Raw genomic sequence first — 18,331 nt, 5'->3', positions numbered from 1 at the left:
ATCTAATCCCCCATAATGAAACTCTTGTCTTTTAAAGGTGTAGAGAAAAAAAGGCGATGCAATGCTTGAAATGCAAACAGTCTAAGAGGAGATTTTTCACAACAAATTTGTGCGACTCATCTTGGAATACAGTTCAATTGTGTGGGACCAGCACCAAGTAGGACTAACAAGGGATATTGAACATCTACAATCTTCCCACTACATCTAACTGCAATTCATCCATTTCCCTTTTTAAATTTTCTAACCTACCTGCCCGATTAACACTTCAATCTGTAGAGCACCAGTTTTGTTTCTCCTTATGACGACATCCTCTTGCACGCATTATTGCAGCCAACATAGACAAGAAGCCCATACTTACCACAGTAGCGCGAGTTTATATATGCTAACTAGCTATGCAAATGATTAGGAGATTGAAGGAATGCATGACAGGATAAAAGAAATTATTCAGATAGCTAAAAGAGATGAAAATTTAATTGTGATGGGGGACTGGAATTCGATAGCAGAAAAAGGAAGATAAGGAAAGTAGTACGTGAATATGGACTGGGGGAACAAAATGGAAGAGGATGCCACCTGATAGAATTTTGCACAGAGCACAATTTAATCATCACTAAAACTTGGTTTAAGAATAATGAAGAATATGGTATATATGGAAGACTTCTGGAGACACAAAAAGACTTCAGTTTGATTATATATTGGTAAGCCAGAGATTTCAGGAGCAGATTTCAAATTGTAAGACATTTCCAGGGGCAAGTGCGGGCTCTGACCACAATTTGCTGGTTATGAACTGTAGATTAAAACTGAGGAAACTGAAAAATGGTAGGCAATCAAGGACGTGGGACCTGGATAAGTTGAAGGAACCTGAGGTTATTGAGAGTTACAGAACGAGCATTGGGCCTCAGCTGACTAGAACTGTGGAAAGGAATACAGTAGAAGATGAATGGGTAGTTTTGGGAGGTGAAATACTGAAGGCAGCAGAGAATCAAATAGGAAAAAGACAAGGCCTAGTAGAAATCCTTGGCTAATTGATGAGAGGAGCAAATATAAAAAGGCAGGAAATGAAGCAGGTGGAAGGGAATATAAAGGTCTAAAAATGAGATTGGCGGAAAGTGCAAAATGGCTAGGCACTAACAGCTAGAGGATAAATGAAAGGAGTTAGAAGATAAGTATCACCAACAGTAAAATTAAAGAGGCCTTTGGAGAAAAGAGAAGCAGCTATAAGAACATCAAGAGCTCAGATGGGCAACCAGTCTTAAAGAGGGGAAAATTGAAAGGTGGAATGAGTATATTGAGGGTCTATACACTCTAGGGATAAACTTCAGGAAAATATTATAGAAATGGAACAGGACATAGGCGAAGACAGTTATTTAGTTAGTTACACTTTCCATAGATCACTTGAACGATACTCTTATTGAAATGATGTGGAACAGACCAGTTTATAGGATACATATACACAATTAGTATTAACATTAATGAAAAAATTATCATTCCTAGTCCTACTAATGCAACTACACTTAATCTCTCACTGGTTACCAGTTTTTACGAAGAAATTCATCAATGCAATACGAGTTGTCCAAGAAAAATGATTTGAAATTAGATTTAAAACTTGCTTTGCTACCTTTCAGACATTTTATGTTACTGGGCAAATCAAAAATTTTTGTTTCTGTACACTCTTTCCTGAGCCACAGACAGCTTAACGAAGGGTAATAAATATTTTTTTTTTTCCCCCAAAAACAGACATACTGTCTGATGGGATAACAGCAATCAGTGATTTTATAATGTTACTTATAATCCATCTTGATTGCAATTTTTTTTTAATTTTTTTTTTTATTATTATTCATATGACCAGTTTTGGTTCATTCAGAACCATCTTCAGATCTGATATTTCAATTACAGGAGTAACCCATCCAAATCCAGCAAATTTCACATGCTGCAGGTATGCACATTACTGTTCTTCTCAAATTGTGAGGGATTATTTATGATGAGCTTCATTAGTGAATATATGTATTCTGATGGTGCAGTTAAAGTACTTCGCTTCCTGAAGAGATACATACATTATGTCTGTGAGTGAACACTATGTATTATTCCCCTGCTCACTTTTGTGCAATCAATACTTTCTTTCTAAGTGATTAGTTACCCCAAAAATTCTTCCACACAATGATACTGTGTGGAAATATGCAAAATATGTCAAGATGCTGTTTTTTCCAACATAAGTAGCTGTATGAAACGAAAGAGTAGCTGAACTTCATTTTTTCAAAAGCTCAATAATATGCTTCTTCCAGTTCAAGTTGTCCTCAGTACGACCCAAAAATTTAGAGTATTCTACCCTGCTTACTGACTCTTACTCGTGTGCTAGATTAATTGTTTTGTACGACCATTTTTTTGTACAGAACTGAATGAAGTGTTTTTTCTTTTCTTTCTTTTTTCCCCTCCAAAATCTAGGGATAGTCTGTTATTAGAGAACAACTTAAAAATTCTTTTGAAAATATTGTTTACAACTCTTCTGCTGCTTTCTCTCTAGTGGTATTCACTATAATACTAGTACCATCTGCACCAATTTTCTTGTTGAATAGTAAGTGGAAGGTCACTCACATGTATAAGGAATAGGTGTGACCCAAAATTGAATGCTTGGATTTTTTCCCCAGTCACTAAAATTTTCTACCTTTCTGACATTGTCTGAATTTTTCAGCATAACTTTTTGGATTCCGTTTGTTAAGTACGATTCAAATAACCTGTGTGTAAAGCCATCAATTCCGTAAAACATGAACTTTTGTAGGAGAGTATCATGATCTACACAATCAAACACCTCAGAAAGAGCAGAATAAATACCAATTGGAAATATACTATTACTTAAGGCTTGTACCATTTGATGAGTGAATGCATAAATAGCATTCTCACTTGAGCAAGGTGAGGGGAGAAGAATCTGACAGAGCACTGAAAGACCTGAGTTGAAACAAGTCAACGGGAACAGATGACATTCCACCAGAAGTAATCACAGCTTTGGGAGAGCCAGCCGGGACAACTATTTTATATGGTTATATTAAAGCATGGTGTTAGTCCAAAAGAATAGACAACACACAGAATCTATAGCCGCAAAACATTATATGTAAATTAAAGGTGGATCTATGCATTCAGCTGCAACGAGATATTAAAAGGAATTGGCGGCAATGAGCAAAAATGTGTATCGGACCAGGATTCGAACCCCAGATCTCTCACTTACTAGGCAGGTGCGGAAACCACTGTGCCATCCAGGACACGGCATTATCACAACTACACGGAATATATGGTGTGCAAGATGTATGAGAAAGTCTGAATACTAAGATTTCAAGAAAAATGTAATAGTTTCAGTTTCAAAGAAATCAATTACGGAGAGGTGTAAAATTATCAAACTATCAGTTGCAAATACTAACACGAATTCTTTATAGAAGAATGGAAAAATTGGTAGAAACCAACCCTGCGAAAGACCACTTTGGTTTCCAGAGAATTGCATGAACATGTGAGGAAAGACTGACGCCACGACTTACCTTAGAAGACAGGCTAAGGAAAGGCATACCTATGTTTATAGCTTTTGTAGAATTAGTGAAAGCTTTTGTCAACATTGACTGAGATACTCTATTTCAAATTCTGTAGGTAGCAGGAGGAAAATACAGGGAGCAAAAGACTCTCCACAACTTCTACAGGAAACAGATGGGGAGTTATAAAGAGTCAAGGGGCATGAAAGGGAAGCAGTGGTGGACAAGGCAGTAGATACGGTTGTAGCCTACCCCCAATATTATTCAATCTGTACACTGCTGTACACTGAGCAAAGATACAAAAACTTGAGTGTGCTGATGACACTAATTCTGTCTGAGATGCAAAAGGATTTGGAAGAGCAATTGAATGGAACGGGCAGTGTCTTGAAAGGAGGATATAAGATAAACATCAACAAAAGTAAAACAAGGATAATGGAATATAGTCAAACTAAATCTGATGGTGCTTGCTATTTGGGCAACAAAATAACTGATGATTGCCAAAGCAGAAAGGATACAAAATGTACATTGGCAACAGTAAGAAAAACATTTATGAAGAGAAATTTGTTAAGAATTGAATGTAGACTTCATTAATGCTGTAGGAAAGTTCTTGTAGTATGTTCATGCTTTAGGATTAAAGGAGACCACTCATAGAAAAGTAGAAGCATTGAATTGTCCAAAGGCATTCACCAAAGAAGGAAAACTTGCCAGCTTTTGGAGATGTCCTTTGAACGTGCACGTACACACACACACACACACACACACACACACACACACACACAGTGGTACAAGGTGTTTGTCTGGAGTGTAGGAAGTGAGACACGAGATGATAAATAGTTTAGAAAAGAGGAGAAAATAAGCTTTTGAATTGTGGTGCTACAGAACAATGCTGAAAATTAAATGAGAAGACCTTGTAACTAATGAGGCGGTACTTAACAGAATTGGGGAAACAAGAAATTTGTGGTGCAACTTGACTGATGGCTGAAAGAAGGAAGGTTGATATGACACATTCTATGGCATGAGTGAGTTAATATTCAGTGTGTTTATTAGTCAACCACGATATTATTGCACTTGAAAGTGAGCGTTATTTGGTTAGATTATCATGAGTCAACACGTAATTGAGGTTGACAGTATATGCACAACTGACCTGAAAGCATTGACAGTGCGATGTGTTTTCCTTAAGCATTGCAGTACTTTATTACTGTAATACCACTACGCGTTTCCGAAAGTGACCAATTGCAATAGTGAGTTATAAGTATTATATGATGACTTGGGAAGAAGCTCAATGGTTACACCACCATTTGTGTGACTCGGGGTGAAAAATAAAATTATCTTGTTTCTAAGAATGCGAGCAGTTTATTCACTCCTGTTTAACTGATAGTGCTGGCTTCTGTAACTCTCAACGGACAAAGCTAGCAACAGATGCCACTTGAATGCTTACTATGCTTCACGCCAGATTAGTTTACTTTTGAGATGGCCATTTAAAACTCATTTACTAACACACTGAATTTTATGAAGTTAAGCTCCAAGCGAACTCAAAATGCTGTTAAACTTTTCACACATTTCATCATATCAAGCTGAATCTGTGATAGAAACCAATTTGTACAGAGTTCCACATAACATACTATGTGCAACTGAAACCACTTCGAGTGAATTTTTGTAGCTGTTCATCAGGATTTCATTAATCATTCCAATGCTTTTTCCCCCTTGAATGTGATATTTCTTATTTGCAAATAGATTACAGCATTATCTTTGCTGATACTCAAATGGCTTCATGATGATAAATTCTCGATTTATGTCATAATTGCACACCAGAACAACTCAACAGCAGTTCTCTTTTTCCACCAGAAAAGGATCTAACAATCTATATATAGCCTTCACTTGTAATTACAGGTAAGCAAATAACAACTTGCAGCAACCAAACTATACTTTAAAATGTCATCTTCACTTTCTAAAACAATAGATTTTTACAGCAACAATACAAAACAACATCTGTAAAACTAAAATTTGACTAAATTTTGTAACAGTTAATTACTTTTTTCTTCTGCAAGACAATAAAAAATGAAAAATTACACACTAAGCCAAATGCTATCCATACTCTACAGACTAATGTGAAGTGTACTGCACTGCAGAGGGTGCCAAGTATTAGTATTTTGCCCCACTCAATTGGTGTCTGGAGTGTAGAAAGAATGAATGTTTAAATCTCTCGGTGTGGTAATTAATTAATCTAATCTTGTCTTGTCTTGTCGGCTCTCTGGAAGAACAGCATAGGAGTTAGTAGTATATTCCTAGAATCGTCACTTAATTTTTATTTTTGAAATTTTGTAACTAGACTTTTGCAGGGCAATTGGTAACATCTTCAAACCATAATGATTTATGTTAAATAAACTTACCTAACCTACCTTGAAAATCAACACTAAATATTCTATGGCTACTCTCGCGCTAAAGTGCAAGCCACAGATGTGGGAGAATTGTGTGTCACATGGTACAATGCCCCTTGCTACTGTGCATCATCCCATAATCTACCTCCTCCCATATACACGATGACTATACTGTCGAAGATTCTTGTGGATGACACCCCCCCCTCCCCCCTAAACTCATCAATCTTGTGGATGACAAACTGAAATTGAGACTAGCAAGGCAAATGTGGGAGAGGCTAAATTCGTTTTCGAATGTTCTGTTACAAAGGAAAATAGAGTATAATTCTTGCACCATTGCAAATATGAGTGATAACTGATATTAACCTCAATGGTGTTGAGAAATAGCTGCAATCACTAAAACACAACATGATGCCAGGGCAAAATGGAGTCCCTATCAGGTTCAATACAGAATTTGCAACTGAGTTAGCACCCCTTGATTCATAATACACCACAAACCTATCAAGCAAATAAGGTAGCATAAATAATCCATCAAACTACTATCCAGTATCACTGATATTCATCTGCCTTAGAATCTCAGAACATATTCTTTGCTCAAATATAATGACGTATCTCAAACAGAATGACCTCCTCCATGCCACCCCGTGTGGATTCTGTAAACATTGGTCACACAAAACCCAACTTGCCCTTTTCTCACACGATGTGCTCAAAGATTTGAACCACGGCAATATGTCTTTACTTGTATGTCTTTACTTCTGTAAAGCATTTGAAACTCTATCAGTCAATGTTTATTAATGAAAGTATGATCAAAAGAGGCATCAAAAGAAATCTGTGACTGTTGAGGATTTCTTGGTAGAGAGGACACAGCATGTTCCTTTGATAGAGAATCACTGATAGATTCAGACCTGCCCAGAGAAGTGTACTGAGGCCCTAGCCATTCCTGTTGTGTGTTAATGACCTGACAACAATATTAACAGCAACCTCATGCTTTTGGCAGATGAGTTACATCAAAAAAGCTGCATAAATATTCAGGCAGCTCATGATAAGATTACAAAGTGGTGCAAATATTGCCACATGCTTTAAATGTTCAGAAATGTAAAATTGTGCACTTCACAAAATACAAAAACGCAACATCTTACAATTACAATATCAATGATCCACTACTGGAAATATTCAACCCATACAAATACATGCCTGGGACACATCAAATAGATCTCACAAGAGTAACTCCACGTGAAATGACCTTAGTGTCCAATCTTTATCACCCTTGCACTGGAAAAAAATTTGTGCAGAAGGGACCTGCATGATTGTCTGCCAAATTTCAACCTTATCTGTAATTTGGTCTAAGTCTTAGAGCTGTTTTCACAAGGGCCACTTTCTCCACAACTAGATGCATTTGAAACAAATTCACAAGCTTGGTAAACCTTTGTCCTGAGCTGATAGAGCGAGGATCCCACAACATGGTATCCTGATACAACTTTTTGTTCGGAAACAACAGAATGCACTGTTCATAGCACAATCTCTCTCTAAACTTGCAGAAAAATTTTCCCATGACAAATCTTCCCTAAATTTTAACAAGGAATAAACAGCAAGTATAAGGCTTCAGTTGTCAGTGCTCTGTCTGTCTGTCTGCCTGTCAGAAAACCGGCAAATCAAACTTTTCTGAAAATGTGTTTACTAGGTTAGTCATCTGTAAAGCATCAAGAATTGCCTATATTTGACTACATGTATCTTAAAATCGACACCTTTGATGGTGTGATCGTTGACACCACAGAAAAAGAGATAACTTAAGACTTTTTTTTATTTTGGTGCCATTTCAGTTAAACACAAAAATGTGGCCAATAAACCAGTTGAAGCTAATGAAAGAATATTTCTCAAGCTCTGATTACAAGCTAATCAGCTGTTAGAATATCACTACTGAAATTTCAACCAATTGGTCATAATAACAAAGAAAGGCCATGGAAAGCAACAAATTAATTATTAAGAAAAATACATCATTTGGTGGGTGTACAAGTGAGTAATGCAGTGGAAACAATGTCTCGATCACTTAGAAGTGATCAAAGAAATTAAGAAAATTGAATGTAACCAACCATTAAGGGGAGGGAACCACATTTTGACCTTACTCCTACACCTATATCCACACTTGGCAAGCCACTGTAAGGTGCATGGTTGAGGATACTTTGTGCCAATGCTAGTAATTTCATTTCCTGTTCCATTTGCAAATGGAGTGGGGAGGAAAAACCATCTAAACGCTTTCACATAAGCACAGATTTCTGTTCTCGTCTTCGTTGTCCTTATTGTCCTGCCGCTTGTCACAAATGCCAGTTCTCTAGACCTTTTCACTTAACTTCTGCGCAGGGACTCCCATTTGAGTTCATGGAGCATTTCCGTAACACCAGACGTTGACTGAACCTACTGGTAACAATTCCAACAGCACACCTCTGAACTGCTGCTATGTCCTCCTCTAATCTGGATCTGGTTGGGGTCACAAACTCTCTAGCACTACTCAAGAATGGGTCGCACAAATGGTCCATATGCAGTATCTTTTATAGATGAATTACAGTTTCCAAGAACTCTGTCCCTACAATTGACCTTCTGTGCTCACTCCACTGCAGTACCACCACCTCGACGACAACGACCACGACCACCATCCACAGACCTCATGTAGCATATATGCTACACCCAACTCTCTTTCTTTATATCTCAGACAACTAACTAAACTTGCTGTGCCTGATTGTAGTGGGTGTATTTTTTTGGATCACTTGTTTTTGTTTCTGCAAGCTCCTAATAGATTTCAACATCTCACTGAACAAAGCTAGTTATTTTAGTGTAAGCAAAGCTTCAAGAAATACAGATAATTTCTCCTTGGTTTATACGATTTTAAAATAGATTGTGTTTAGAATATTCTGTAACACGCTGATATTCCGCACTGAGTCTACATTCGACAATTAACCATACTTTCACATTCACAAAAGTGAGTATCTGAGGAAGAAGAGGAGGATTGTGATAAAGAGGATGTATTTTCAATGAGGCAACACCTCAAAAAACCTAAGCCTCTTCCATCACTAACATCAAAGATGTTCCACACCACGCCTCTACGTGATATGATGACCAGAACCCACAAAACGTCATTTCAAATGTGGAGTGCCCGGATGTAAAGGTTTCACATTTGTGCAGTGTACTAAATGCAAAATAAATCTTTGTTTCAAAGATAAAAGGAACTGATTTTTATTATTCATAAAAAATAGCAGAATGGCCATATTTGAAGTGATTTCACAAGTAAATCATTCATGTTGTCCCACATTAAGACATTTTTGCAACAAGAGTGGCTGATTTTCACAGATAGAAGATGCACAACTGTGCAAGAGTGAAATTGTGCAGCAACTGGAAATGTACTCCAAAGATGAAGTACATGGGACAGTATGATTCTTGTGGGCAAACTGTCTAAATTGCACACAGTGAAATTCTGGCGGTACATGGACTGAATGCAATGTTGCGTCCAACAGTAGTGAAATGGTGTCAACTATATAACAAATACTGCACAGTTGTGGCAAGACATTGCGAGTATAGACTACATGTCTATGCAATCGAGGCACTGATTTGCGGCAATCTCAAATTTTCAACGATTAACAAGTAGCAGGTTTCCATTGTTGAGGAAATGAATGACTGCTAGGATTGTCCCAATCTGCTGTTTAGAGAGATTTGGTGACCAAGTTGAAAAATAGTGTATGTGCCTGTGGTATTTTGAAGTGTAGTGCAGCATTCAATAAAAGTTACTTGGCCTGCCACAACATTGCGTAATTTAACTTTTGAAGTCCCCCTGCATGAAAAGTGTTCTGCCTATTTTCTGATATAGCACGATATTGTGGTAAATACGTAAGGATATTTATGTGCTTTAATTGTCAGCTTGTAGCTAAATTCCATCAAAGGAATTCCTGAAAACAAAAAGAATCTGAGAGACCTGGTGTAGCATACATGCGAAACGCCCTAACATCTTGGTGGATCACAATGATTTTTAAAAAAATATTTCTGTCTAGAACAGTGCACTGACAACCAATATAAACTTTTGAGTCACATAATCTAAGCTCAGGAATGAGGAAGATACTTATTTGAAGATACTGTATTCGAACTTGCTCAGAGCTTATCCAATAAAAAAGACAATACCTACCAATTTTGTGTTTATGAAAAACTGGCCTCTACCAGGCACTTATGTGTGATTTGTGGAGTACCCATGTAGATAAATGGCAAAAGTGGCATGGAAATTGCAGTTGCAAATTATATTTTAACAGAATGGGAAAAAATACCCATAAAAAGAAGCTTGCTGGGAATATAAAGCAAGAGGACACAGAATTTCTTGAAAATGAAGAATTAGTTTAGTATGTAAGGGCAATAATGAATGTTTTCCCACTTGAATACACGGAGAAAAAGTTCAGAAGTAATTGTTACTGTGCAATTTGAAAGAATTGTATTGGTATGGCCACCATGGACCAATGCAAGGATTAATAGCCTTTTCTTCAAACATAAGCAGTATTTTTGCATAAGTGAAATGAAACCAAAATGAAAATAGATGTATCTAACAAACTTAATTGTAGGCCTATTCTTTTTCAGTGGGGTCAACGATTAAATCATCAGGTGCCAATTTTAAGATGCATGGTATGTATGGAGCAGAGGACACAACCTATGTCTCACAACAATAAAAACAGAGGACTCTATGTCACTGCTTAGCATTGAAAATCCAAGCTGGTACCCACCTCAAGTGGACTGCCTTAGTAGCATTAAAATATCATGGAAGATTTGGAAAATTTTCAGTTGGCTACAAGAAAGAGTAGTGCTGGTGAAGACTAACATAAAATTGAGCCCAAAGAATGGGGATGACATGCTTTGCAATTGCGACAAGTCTAATACACACAGAATTTTCGAGTGTCCTTTACCGATCCAGGGTGTGCTACTTTGAAGGACTAGGAGATTAAAATAACTGTGCTGCTGATGTAGTTCAATACTGAAAGAAAATTGTAAAAAGTTGATGACTGTCAAATACAAAAAAAGTTAAGAAAGAATGCAAAGTATTTCAGTTAAACTGCACATACAACAAGGGTTCAACTTCTCTTATGCAATCTTCGCGCAAGTATCTTCAAAATAGAGTATGGATTGTGGCCAAAGTAAGATACACCACTAGTCAAATTTCTGAAGCAATAACAGTCTAAATACTTTACGCTGTCTTCGTGCATGCGTCACATTTGATGTCAAACACAGGATGTCATACGGTTGGTTGAAATCCATGTGTTTAGTGTTCTATGAGATGTCCATATATAAACCTTGCATTGCAAAAGGTGTACAGTTGGAGGCATAACATAAGTTGCCATACTCCACTTGCCAACACTGTACTGAAATTGCATAAAGAACTCTGATCTGACTGAATGCACTGATCACTTACATAACACAAGGCCTGAAGAGGACACTTCATTTCCAAATGCGCAACATAGTTTATCATTTATAATTATGAGAAGTAAGATTAGGATCAGAATATCCTGTGAGCAACATGGACCACAAGTTTAGCTTGGGGAAGGATGGGGGGAGGGGTAATTTTGTGCTTTAAGAACAACACAAAAACCTTTTGCTGTCAAGGCAGCTACACATGTATCTGCTGAAGATAACAGACATGTATGATCAAGCATAATTTGAACAAAACAAAATTGCTTAATGTTTGACTAATTTTCAATTAAGCAAGCTTGTAACAGCGTAGCAACGATTTGTGTACCAGTTTTGTGCAGGACTTTACGAGTCAACGTAAGTTGTGAGGCAGTCTTTGCAGCAACATCATGTTCACAGATACAAAGAAAGTCAATTGTGAATTGTCAGTAGAGTTTAAGTGTTTGAAAATCAGAGATTCTATAGAGCATTAAATCCAAGGCCTACCATGACAAAACAATCCTGCATAAAATATGCTTTTACTAGAATATATAGCAACTGACCCAGTTGCAGATGTAGATGTATACTATTCAATATGTACAGTCATGGATTACCAACTACAGCAAGAGGGGAGGGGAAACTGGAGGGTCACAATAAGTGTACGGCTAAGACATTTGAAGTAAGCCCACACTAGTACTACAGATGTGTAAAAATATGTAGCTATCTATTGTTTTCACATATCCTTCCCCTCACAAGAATTTGCAAAGATTCTGTCAGTTCACCCACGAGCACAATGTTAAAAGGGCTTAATGAGTGATACGAAGTTAAAATACACTTATTTGTTCAACCTGAAATGCATTAATGATGATATGTTCCAGACTCCTCATAGGTTACAATGGTAGTAAGTTTCTTGTTACAATAACTGGTCTTAACACCACAAACCAAAGTTTCTTTCCCTCTTTTCTTTGAGACACAATTAGCACATTGTAGTCATCCAGGCAAGGCATATTTGAAACATGCACAAACACTCTGACATCATGGAGGGAAAAGGGAGTGTTGCAGATGTATGAAGTCTGCAGGGTCATTCCATATCAAATCACCCAATAAAAAATAAATTTTACACCCACCTCCTTAGATTTTCATGAAATTTGGCTCAAATGGTTCTAATACCATCCTGACAACACCTGAAATTTTTTTTGCTGTATCTCTTATAGTTTTTTTTTATAAATTTTTGAAATTTTTATGTTTTGCGTTTTCCGAACCTTCGGAAATGGTAAATTTAATTTGTATTCAAAACTTTAAAATTGCTTATCTTAAAAACTCTTTTAGAAAAACATCATGAATTTTTTGCAGCAAGTTTATTTATTATACATATTTGAAGATAAAAATGATACTATTAAATATATTAATATTTTCTATGAAAAATATATATATATATTTTCTTAACAGATGTTTTGTTTTATAAGAATTGCAATATCTAGAGTCTCAGACCTGATAGAATGCTCAAATTTGTTTTAATTTACTCTTAAACATATAGGCTACTTGATAAAACAAAAATAATGATGGCTTTTTAACATGTTTATTAATTATAGTATATTACAATTAGAATTATGTACAAAGATAGTGTACTTACGACACTTATGTATAACCCAACTGATTGCTTGAAGCAGTGAATTTTTTGAGTAATTTTGTCTTTTTAATAAACATTAATGCTGATTCAAACTGTTTTTCCACTTCATCCAAGAGCTTTCAGTTCTTTTGATAGTCTTTTTTGAAGTAATACATTCTTCCAGTGCCGTTTGATTGAGGTGCGTCTACTACACAGACTATGTGCTCCAAAGGCACTATGCAAGAATCTTCTCTTTCAGGCCAATAAAATGATGCAGCTGGTCCTGGAGGATGTACAAATAGAATTTCTGCATCTTCTTCATCATTGAATATTGTTTTTACCAGCCCAAAGTACCAGTTACCATCATAATTTACAGCCACATAGCTATTTATGGATGGTTCAACACGAACCCAATCAGAAGAAGAATGGAAAGAAAAGACTAAGGAGGGTTTTACACTATCTGTAGTCCTTCTAATTTCAAGGTTGTTTGTTGGAAGTGGTTTGAAGTTATGAAAACTTCTTGTTCCAGGAATGGTTCGGGTTGCTGAAAAACGTTTTTCTAGTTTTAACTGTAGCAAATCAGCTTCCTTTTTGTCAATAAAGTGAAAATGAATGTTTTCAATATTTTTTTCACAAAACTTGTACACACTGATTGCTGTCATCATTTGTTCTTCGTCTGAAAGCTGTAGACTGGCTTTCTTTAAAATTCTTTTAATAGTTCCTCCTAGGCCATCACAAATTGACTTCCCATGACTTGTTGCAAAAAAAGTGTGTTGGGCCTTCAAATTAAAGTCTCTCAAGTGTTCAGTCAAATTTTTAAAACTGTTTCTATATTTGTACTGCCCAGCACAACCATCTGTAAAGTAGTGAACTGAGTCAATGTCAGTATGATGTAATGACAGCCACTTTGTAATTTCTTTTTGTACAAAGTTAACAAAACCAGTGTCATGTTCTTTGTAATCACTAATAAAACAGTGGTTGGAAACAAAAACATTGTTTTCCTCATTTCTTAGAAAAACTCGAACTGGGTGTAGAGTACAATCACCTCTATTCCAGTGGTAACTTTGGATCTCATTTTGTATAACAAAGGAATAATTTTCACTGAAATCCATCACAAAATTGCTGTTTTGGGTGGTGGGTCTTCTTTCAATCTTTTAAAGGCTGCTGATTGGGATTTCGCTATAAACGTGTGCGGGGTGAGCTTTTCCAATGACCTAACCAATAAAGAAATGTAGCTTTCAACTCTGATAGACTGTTTGATCATTTCTGCCCTGTCTCTGTTAACCCACTGACTGATTACGATTTCTTCTTCTAAATCATTTTATACTCTCAATTTCTCCTATTTCATCACAGTGTAGAGAGTAGTTGTCCTTGTAACACATCCTTCATTCCGTAATCCTCCTAGCCTCAATCTCTTCACTTAGTTTTTCAGTTAAGTACTCAGTTAGTGCAGTATTTGCAGGACAACTGTCGCAATGATGTAGCATGCAGTTTTGGTTTTCCGTGCTGCACACAAGCATCTTCATTGGTCTTTATATGATTCTTCAATTGTCACAGCATCCAGTAATAGTTTAACATTCTGGTGGATACTGCATACACATAAAGTGTGTGTGTGCGCGCCTGCAGCACCAGCAAGGATACACCATTTAGGTCTCAAGAAACAAAATGTTGAAAATCCTACTTCTACCTAGGGATTCTCCCATTTGAAAGAATAATAGAGTTCTCTCCAAGTTACACAAAATGAGTCTTTTTTGCATGTACACATGTTTTTGAACACTTACTTTGTCTTTCGTTCCAGATAGCACCCTGGAACTTTCATCTTTTTCATAAAAATCTGTTACAAGTCGTACTGTATTTTCAGAAAGAGTTTTACCTTTTTTTGGACCAGGAGTTTCCAAAATACCCTTTTCGGATTTTAGCTTTCTAGCTTGTCGCACCATGTACTCACATTAAATTCTTTCATCACTTTATTTCTACTCCAAGAATCTGGATTTTTCTAGGCCTCCCAACACACGAAATCTTCTCTTTCATAAGAGAAATAATTACATCAAAATCCTTTGCTTTCTCAACCACACTTTTATCTTCTTCGTCATCATCAGAACTTGGTGCATCATATTTTAATGCTTTTGACACTGCCTTTTTTGCAGTCCTTTCAATACTGCTAACCTTCCTTTTAAAAGAAGACCCTTTACTTTGTTCTGACAAGCCATGAAGCTTTATCGGTGTTAAACCTAAATTATCAAGAGCAATGTTTGTTTGTATGAGGGATTCATTTCTGGATTCCAATGATTCTAATTCAACCATGACTTCATCATCTGTTTCACTTTCATTGACTTCAACTCTTAATTTTTCCTCACAAAAGTTACGGCATGTTGAGCAAAGCTTTTGTCCAGGTTTTAGGTTAATATTTTTTGTCAGTAATTGTTTGGAAAGATCCAAGCCTACACATCTCAACAATTTTGTGATGGGCTTTTTGTGTTTTTTGGTGGGTCTACACATGTTGTTTGATACTTTTCAAAAACATTTAAAAAGTAGTAGCTGTGGTGTGAACATATATTCTTAAATTCACACAGATTAATTCCAGATTGTAAGTGGATCACATCTTTTTCTTCCTCACTCAATTCAGATACCAGTTGTAACTTTTTTGAAGGTGTTTGGAAATAGTCAGATTTTTTAAATAACCCTACGCTACAGGTTTGAATATCTGACATACTGATTTCACTTTTGGTCTGATTACTGTTCTGGTTACTTTTATAGGATATTGGAAAAGAATCTCTGTAAACTAAGTAACAGTACTTACTGAAAGTTCGAATAAACTTAATAAAATACTATCCAAGCTCTATTTAACACTGTAATAATTTTTTACTTCAAAACACAGGAGTAACAAAACAAAATCTAAGTGTACATTGTTACTCCAAGAAGACAAAAACTTATTTTCGGTGTCTAAGTCACTTGGTACTTTTTATTTTTAAAATATAATTAACATTATTTTAAAAATTTGATAACTATTAAACAGGTTAAAAAGCCAACATAATTTTTCTTTTATCTAATAGCCTATACAATTAAGAGTATTTTAAAAAACCACTAACTGATCAGCAGCAATGCACTCCCTTCCGAACACTACACCACTGCACAGTCATTCAGAGAGAATGTGTTAAGCCTACATGATAGGTTTTAATGAGAATACATTTCTTGACAGAGCTGAGCATCTCTGGGGCTTAAAGTTGTTCCAACAATTTATTATTATTGTAAAAGCTGAAGCACTGTAAAAAAGAAAGGCGATTGCAGTATATTGTCTAACTGGGATGTGAGGACGAAATCACTGCACATGTTTATACCAAAGTTTAGTTTCTGCGGCACGTAATGTTCTGACACGTCCATGAGGTAAACAATTTAACCTTTAGTGGAAAAAGCCTACAGTAAATTTCAACGCAAAGGGCACAAATCCGAACTCTTCGGAAAAAAAAAACTTTGGCTTAAAATTATCCCCTAATTTCCACTGACTAATGTCCCAAGCAACCGATAGCAAAATTTGATTAATTACAGGGGAAAAAGACCGGAAATCTGTACAGATACATGAATTGCCTAACAGAAGTTGTAACGTACATATCCGTTACGGTGCAGAATACAAAACAAACATAAAAATAAATATTGTTCTGCAACTCGTTGAAACCACATTTCTAAAAAACGTCATATGGCCGTAAACGGTCAACCTCTAACAATGACTCCGAAAATGCTAAACATATCGCAACTTCAAGGCGAGAATGTTTGATTACTGCTTTCACTGACAAGAAACTAAAGTCTAAGAAATTAACCATTGACACTAATTTTCACTTAATTCTCTTAATAGTAAGCCCTATATAAATGTTAGGAACGAAGAATGGCTCTTACCAAACGACAAATTTAGTATTAACTTTGACGATGTTAACTTGCTTTTATTTCGGGATTAGCTGACCTGCAGTAACAAAGTAAATGGCACGAATAAAATTATACTTTCGTTGTGGCTATTTAAAAGCCATCATCTCTTTCTCTTCCAAGCTCGAAATGTTGCTTGTAAATAAAGGTAATTTAAATTATCTCTCGAGGCGAACATATTTAATCACGAACACGTTTACAGATGTCCAAAATAGATTTGTTTCTAATAACAATTTCATTTTTACAAATTCTTTGTTCAGTCTCCATTTTGGTTTGATGCATAAACTGTTATCAGGAGGTCAATGTTTAAGACCTTTTTACAATTTGAACGACAAACTACTTTCGGTCTTACAATTTACGATCAAGTACATAATAAATATAAGGGGTTGATACATGTTAATCCACGGGCATTCTAGAAAATTCAGCAGAAAAAGTGATTGTTAACTTCAAGGCAAACGTCAGCTCCGCAGTCGACATGACGCTACCAACACCCGACCGCATAACGTAACCAACACACTGCGTCCTAACACCCCTTTAAGCGAAAATTGGTGATGCACGCCAGTTGACACTGATTCCCACGTGACACGGTTGGCATTTAATGACCGCGCTGAAGATCGAGACGTCCGGAGAGCATTCCTTGATCGAGAGTAGTCTGCTACGTGCAGCGTAATACAAAGCAAGGTTCAATGACATTGTTTCCTAAATATCAGCCAATATTTCTGTAAAATCGTACTCACCAGTTATCCAATTTTATCATCTCTTCAGGTTTTTTGTTTTTACTATCCGCCTTTGCCTTCAAAGCTTCCGGATAGAGCTTCAAAACGTGTGCAAACTGATTTGAAGTTCCCTTGGCGAAGAAAGTTGCTGTGTCTTTTACGGAAGCCATTGTGATAACTATAGTACACCAAACGCACGCAAGAGCGCACTACATTTACTATGGCAGCTGCCTTTTTACAAAATTGTTTTAAAATTCGAAACCATGCATCAAGTTGTGTACTCTGAATTAACACGGGCCTCAACAACGGCAGACATGAGGCGCCTCGAACACTTAACTAGCACAGGTTCTAGCCACGCGGCCGATGTCCGCAGCACTGCTTGAACTGCGTGTGCAGTAGAACTGACGCATCCTCAAAGAATTCTGTGGTGATTTCGGCTGAAACTTGTAAAATAACCTAAACAATTGCAATAATATACTACTGTTCTATAGTTCATCCGTAAATTATTATATTAAAGGTATGCAAGGTCGGAAACTTAAAAATTAAGTTTTTTAAAAATTTGTGTAAAGCGCAGCCTTCGTCATAAAAGCTCCGGCGGTTACGACAGAGAGAGAGAGAGCCCCAACCACTCATATTTCTGATGCATCGAATGTGAAATATGAACACTAAAGGAGGAAAATTAACATAAATCGCCTCCTTTATCTATATCCTGACAATTAGAATAAATAATGAACAGACTAAAATTACAAGACAAGTTATTCGCTGACCAAGTTGTTTCTGTAAAGTGAATTGTATAAA

At 36.4% G+C, this 18,331-nt stretch overlaps 1 protein-coding gene across 1 annotated transcript in view; it reads right to left on the bottom strand.

Moving 5' to 3' along the window:
- Nucleotides 1-17,952, bottom strand: part of LOC124776372 — a 60,708-nt gene extending 42,756 nt beyond the window's left edge. Inside the window, exon 1 of the mRNA XM_047251332.1 lies at nucleotides 17,555-17,952. Within this exon, the coding sequence (XP_047107288.1) occupies nucleotides 17,555-17,703 (149 nt within the window). The 5' untranslated portion in view covers nucleotides 17,704-17,952. The remainder of the gene's footprint in view (nucleotides 1-17,554) is intronic.
- Between the last annotated feature and the right edge of the window lie 379 nt (nucleotides 17,953-18,331).

Source organism: Schistocerca piceifrons, chromosome 2, assembly GCF_021461385.2.
Source record: "Schistocerca piceifrons isolate TAMUIC-IGC-003096 chromosome 2, iqSchPice1.1, whole genome shotgun sequence".
Lineage (NCBI taxonomy): Eukaryota > Metazoa > Arthropoda > Insecta > Orthoptera > Acrididae > Schistocerca > Schistocerca piceifrons.
Note: the sequence above shows the minus strand (reverse complement) of the source record. Positions and strands in the feature narration are given on the sequence as shown.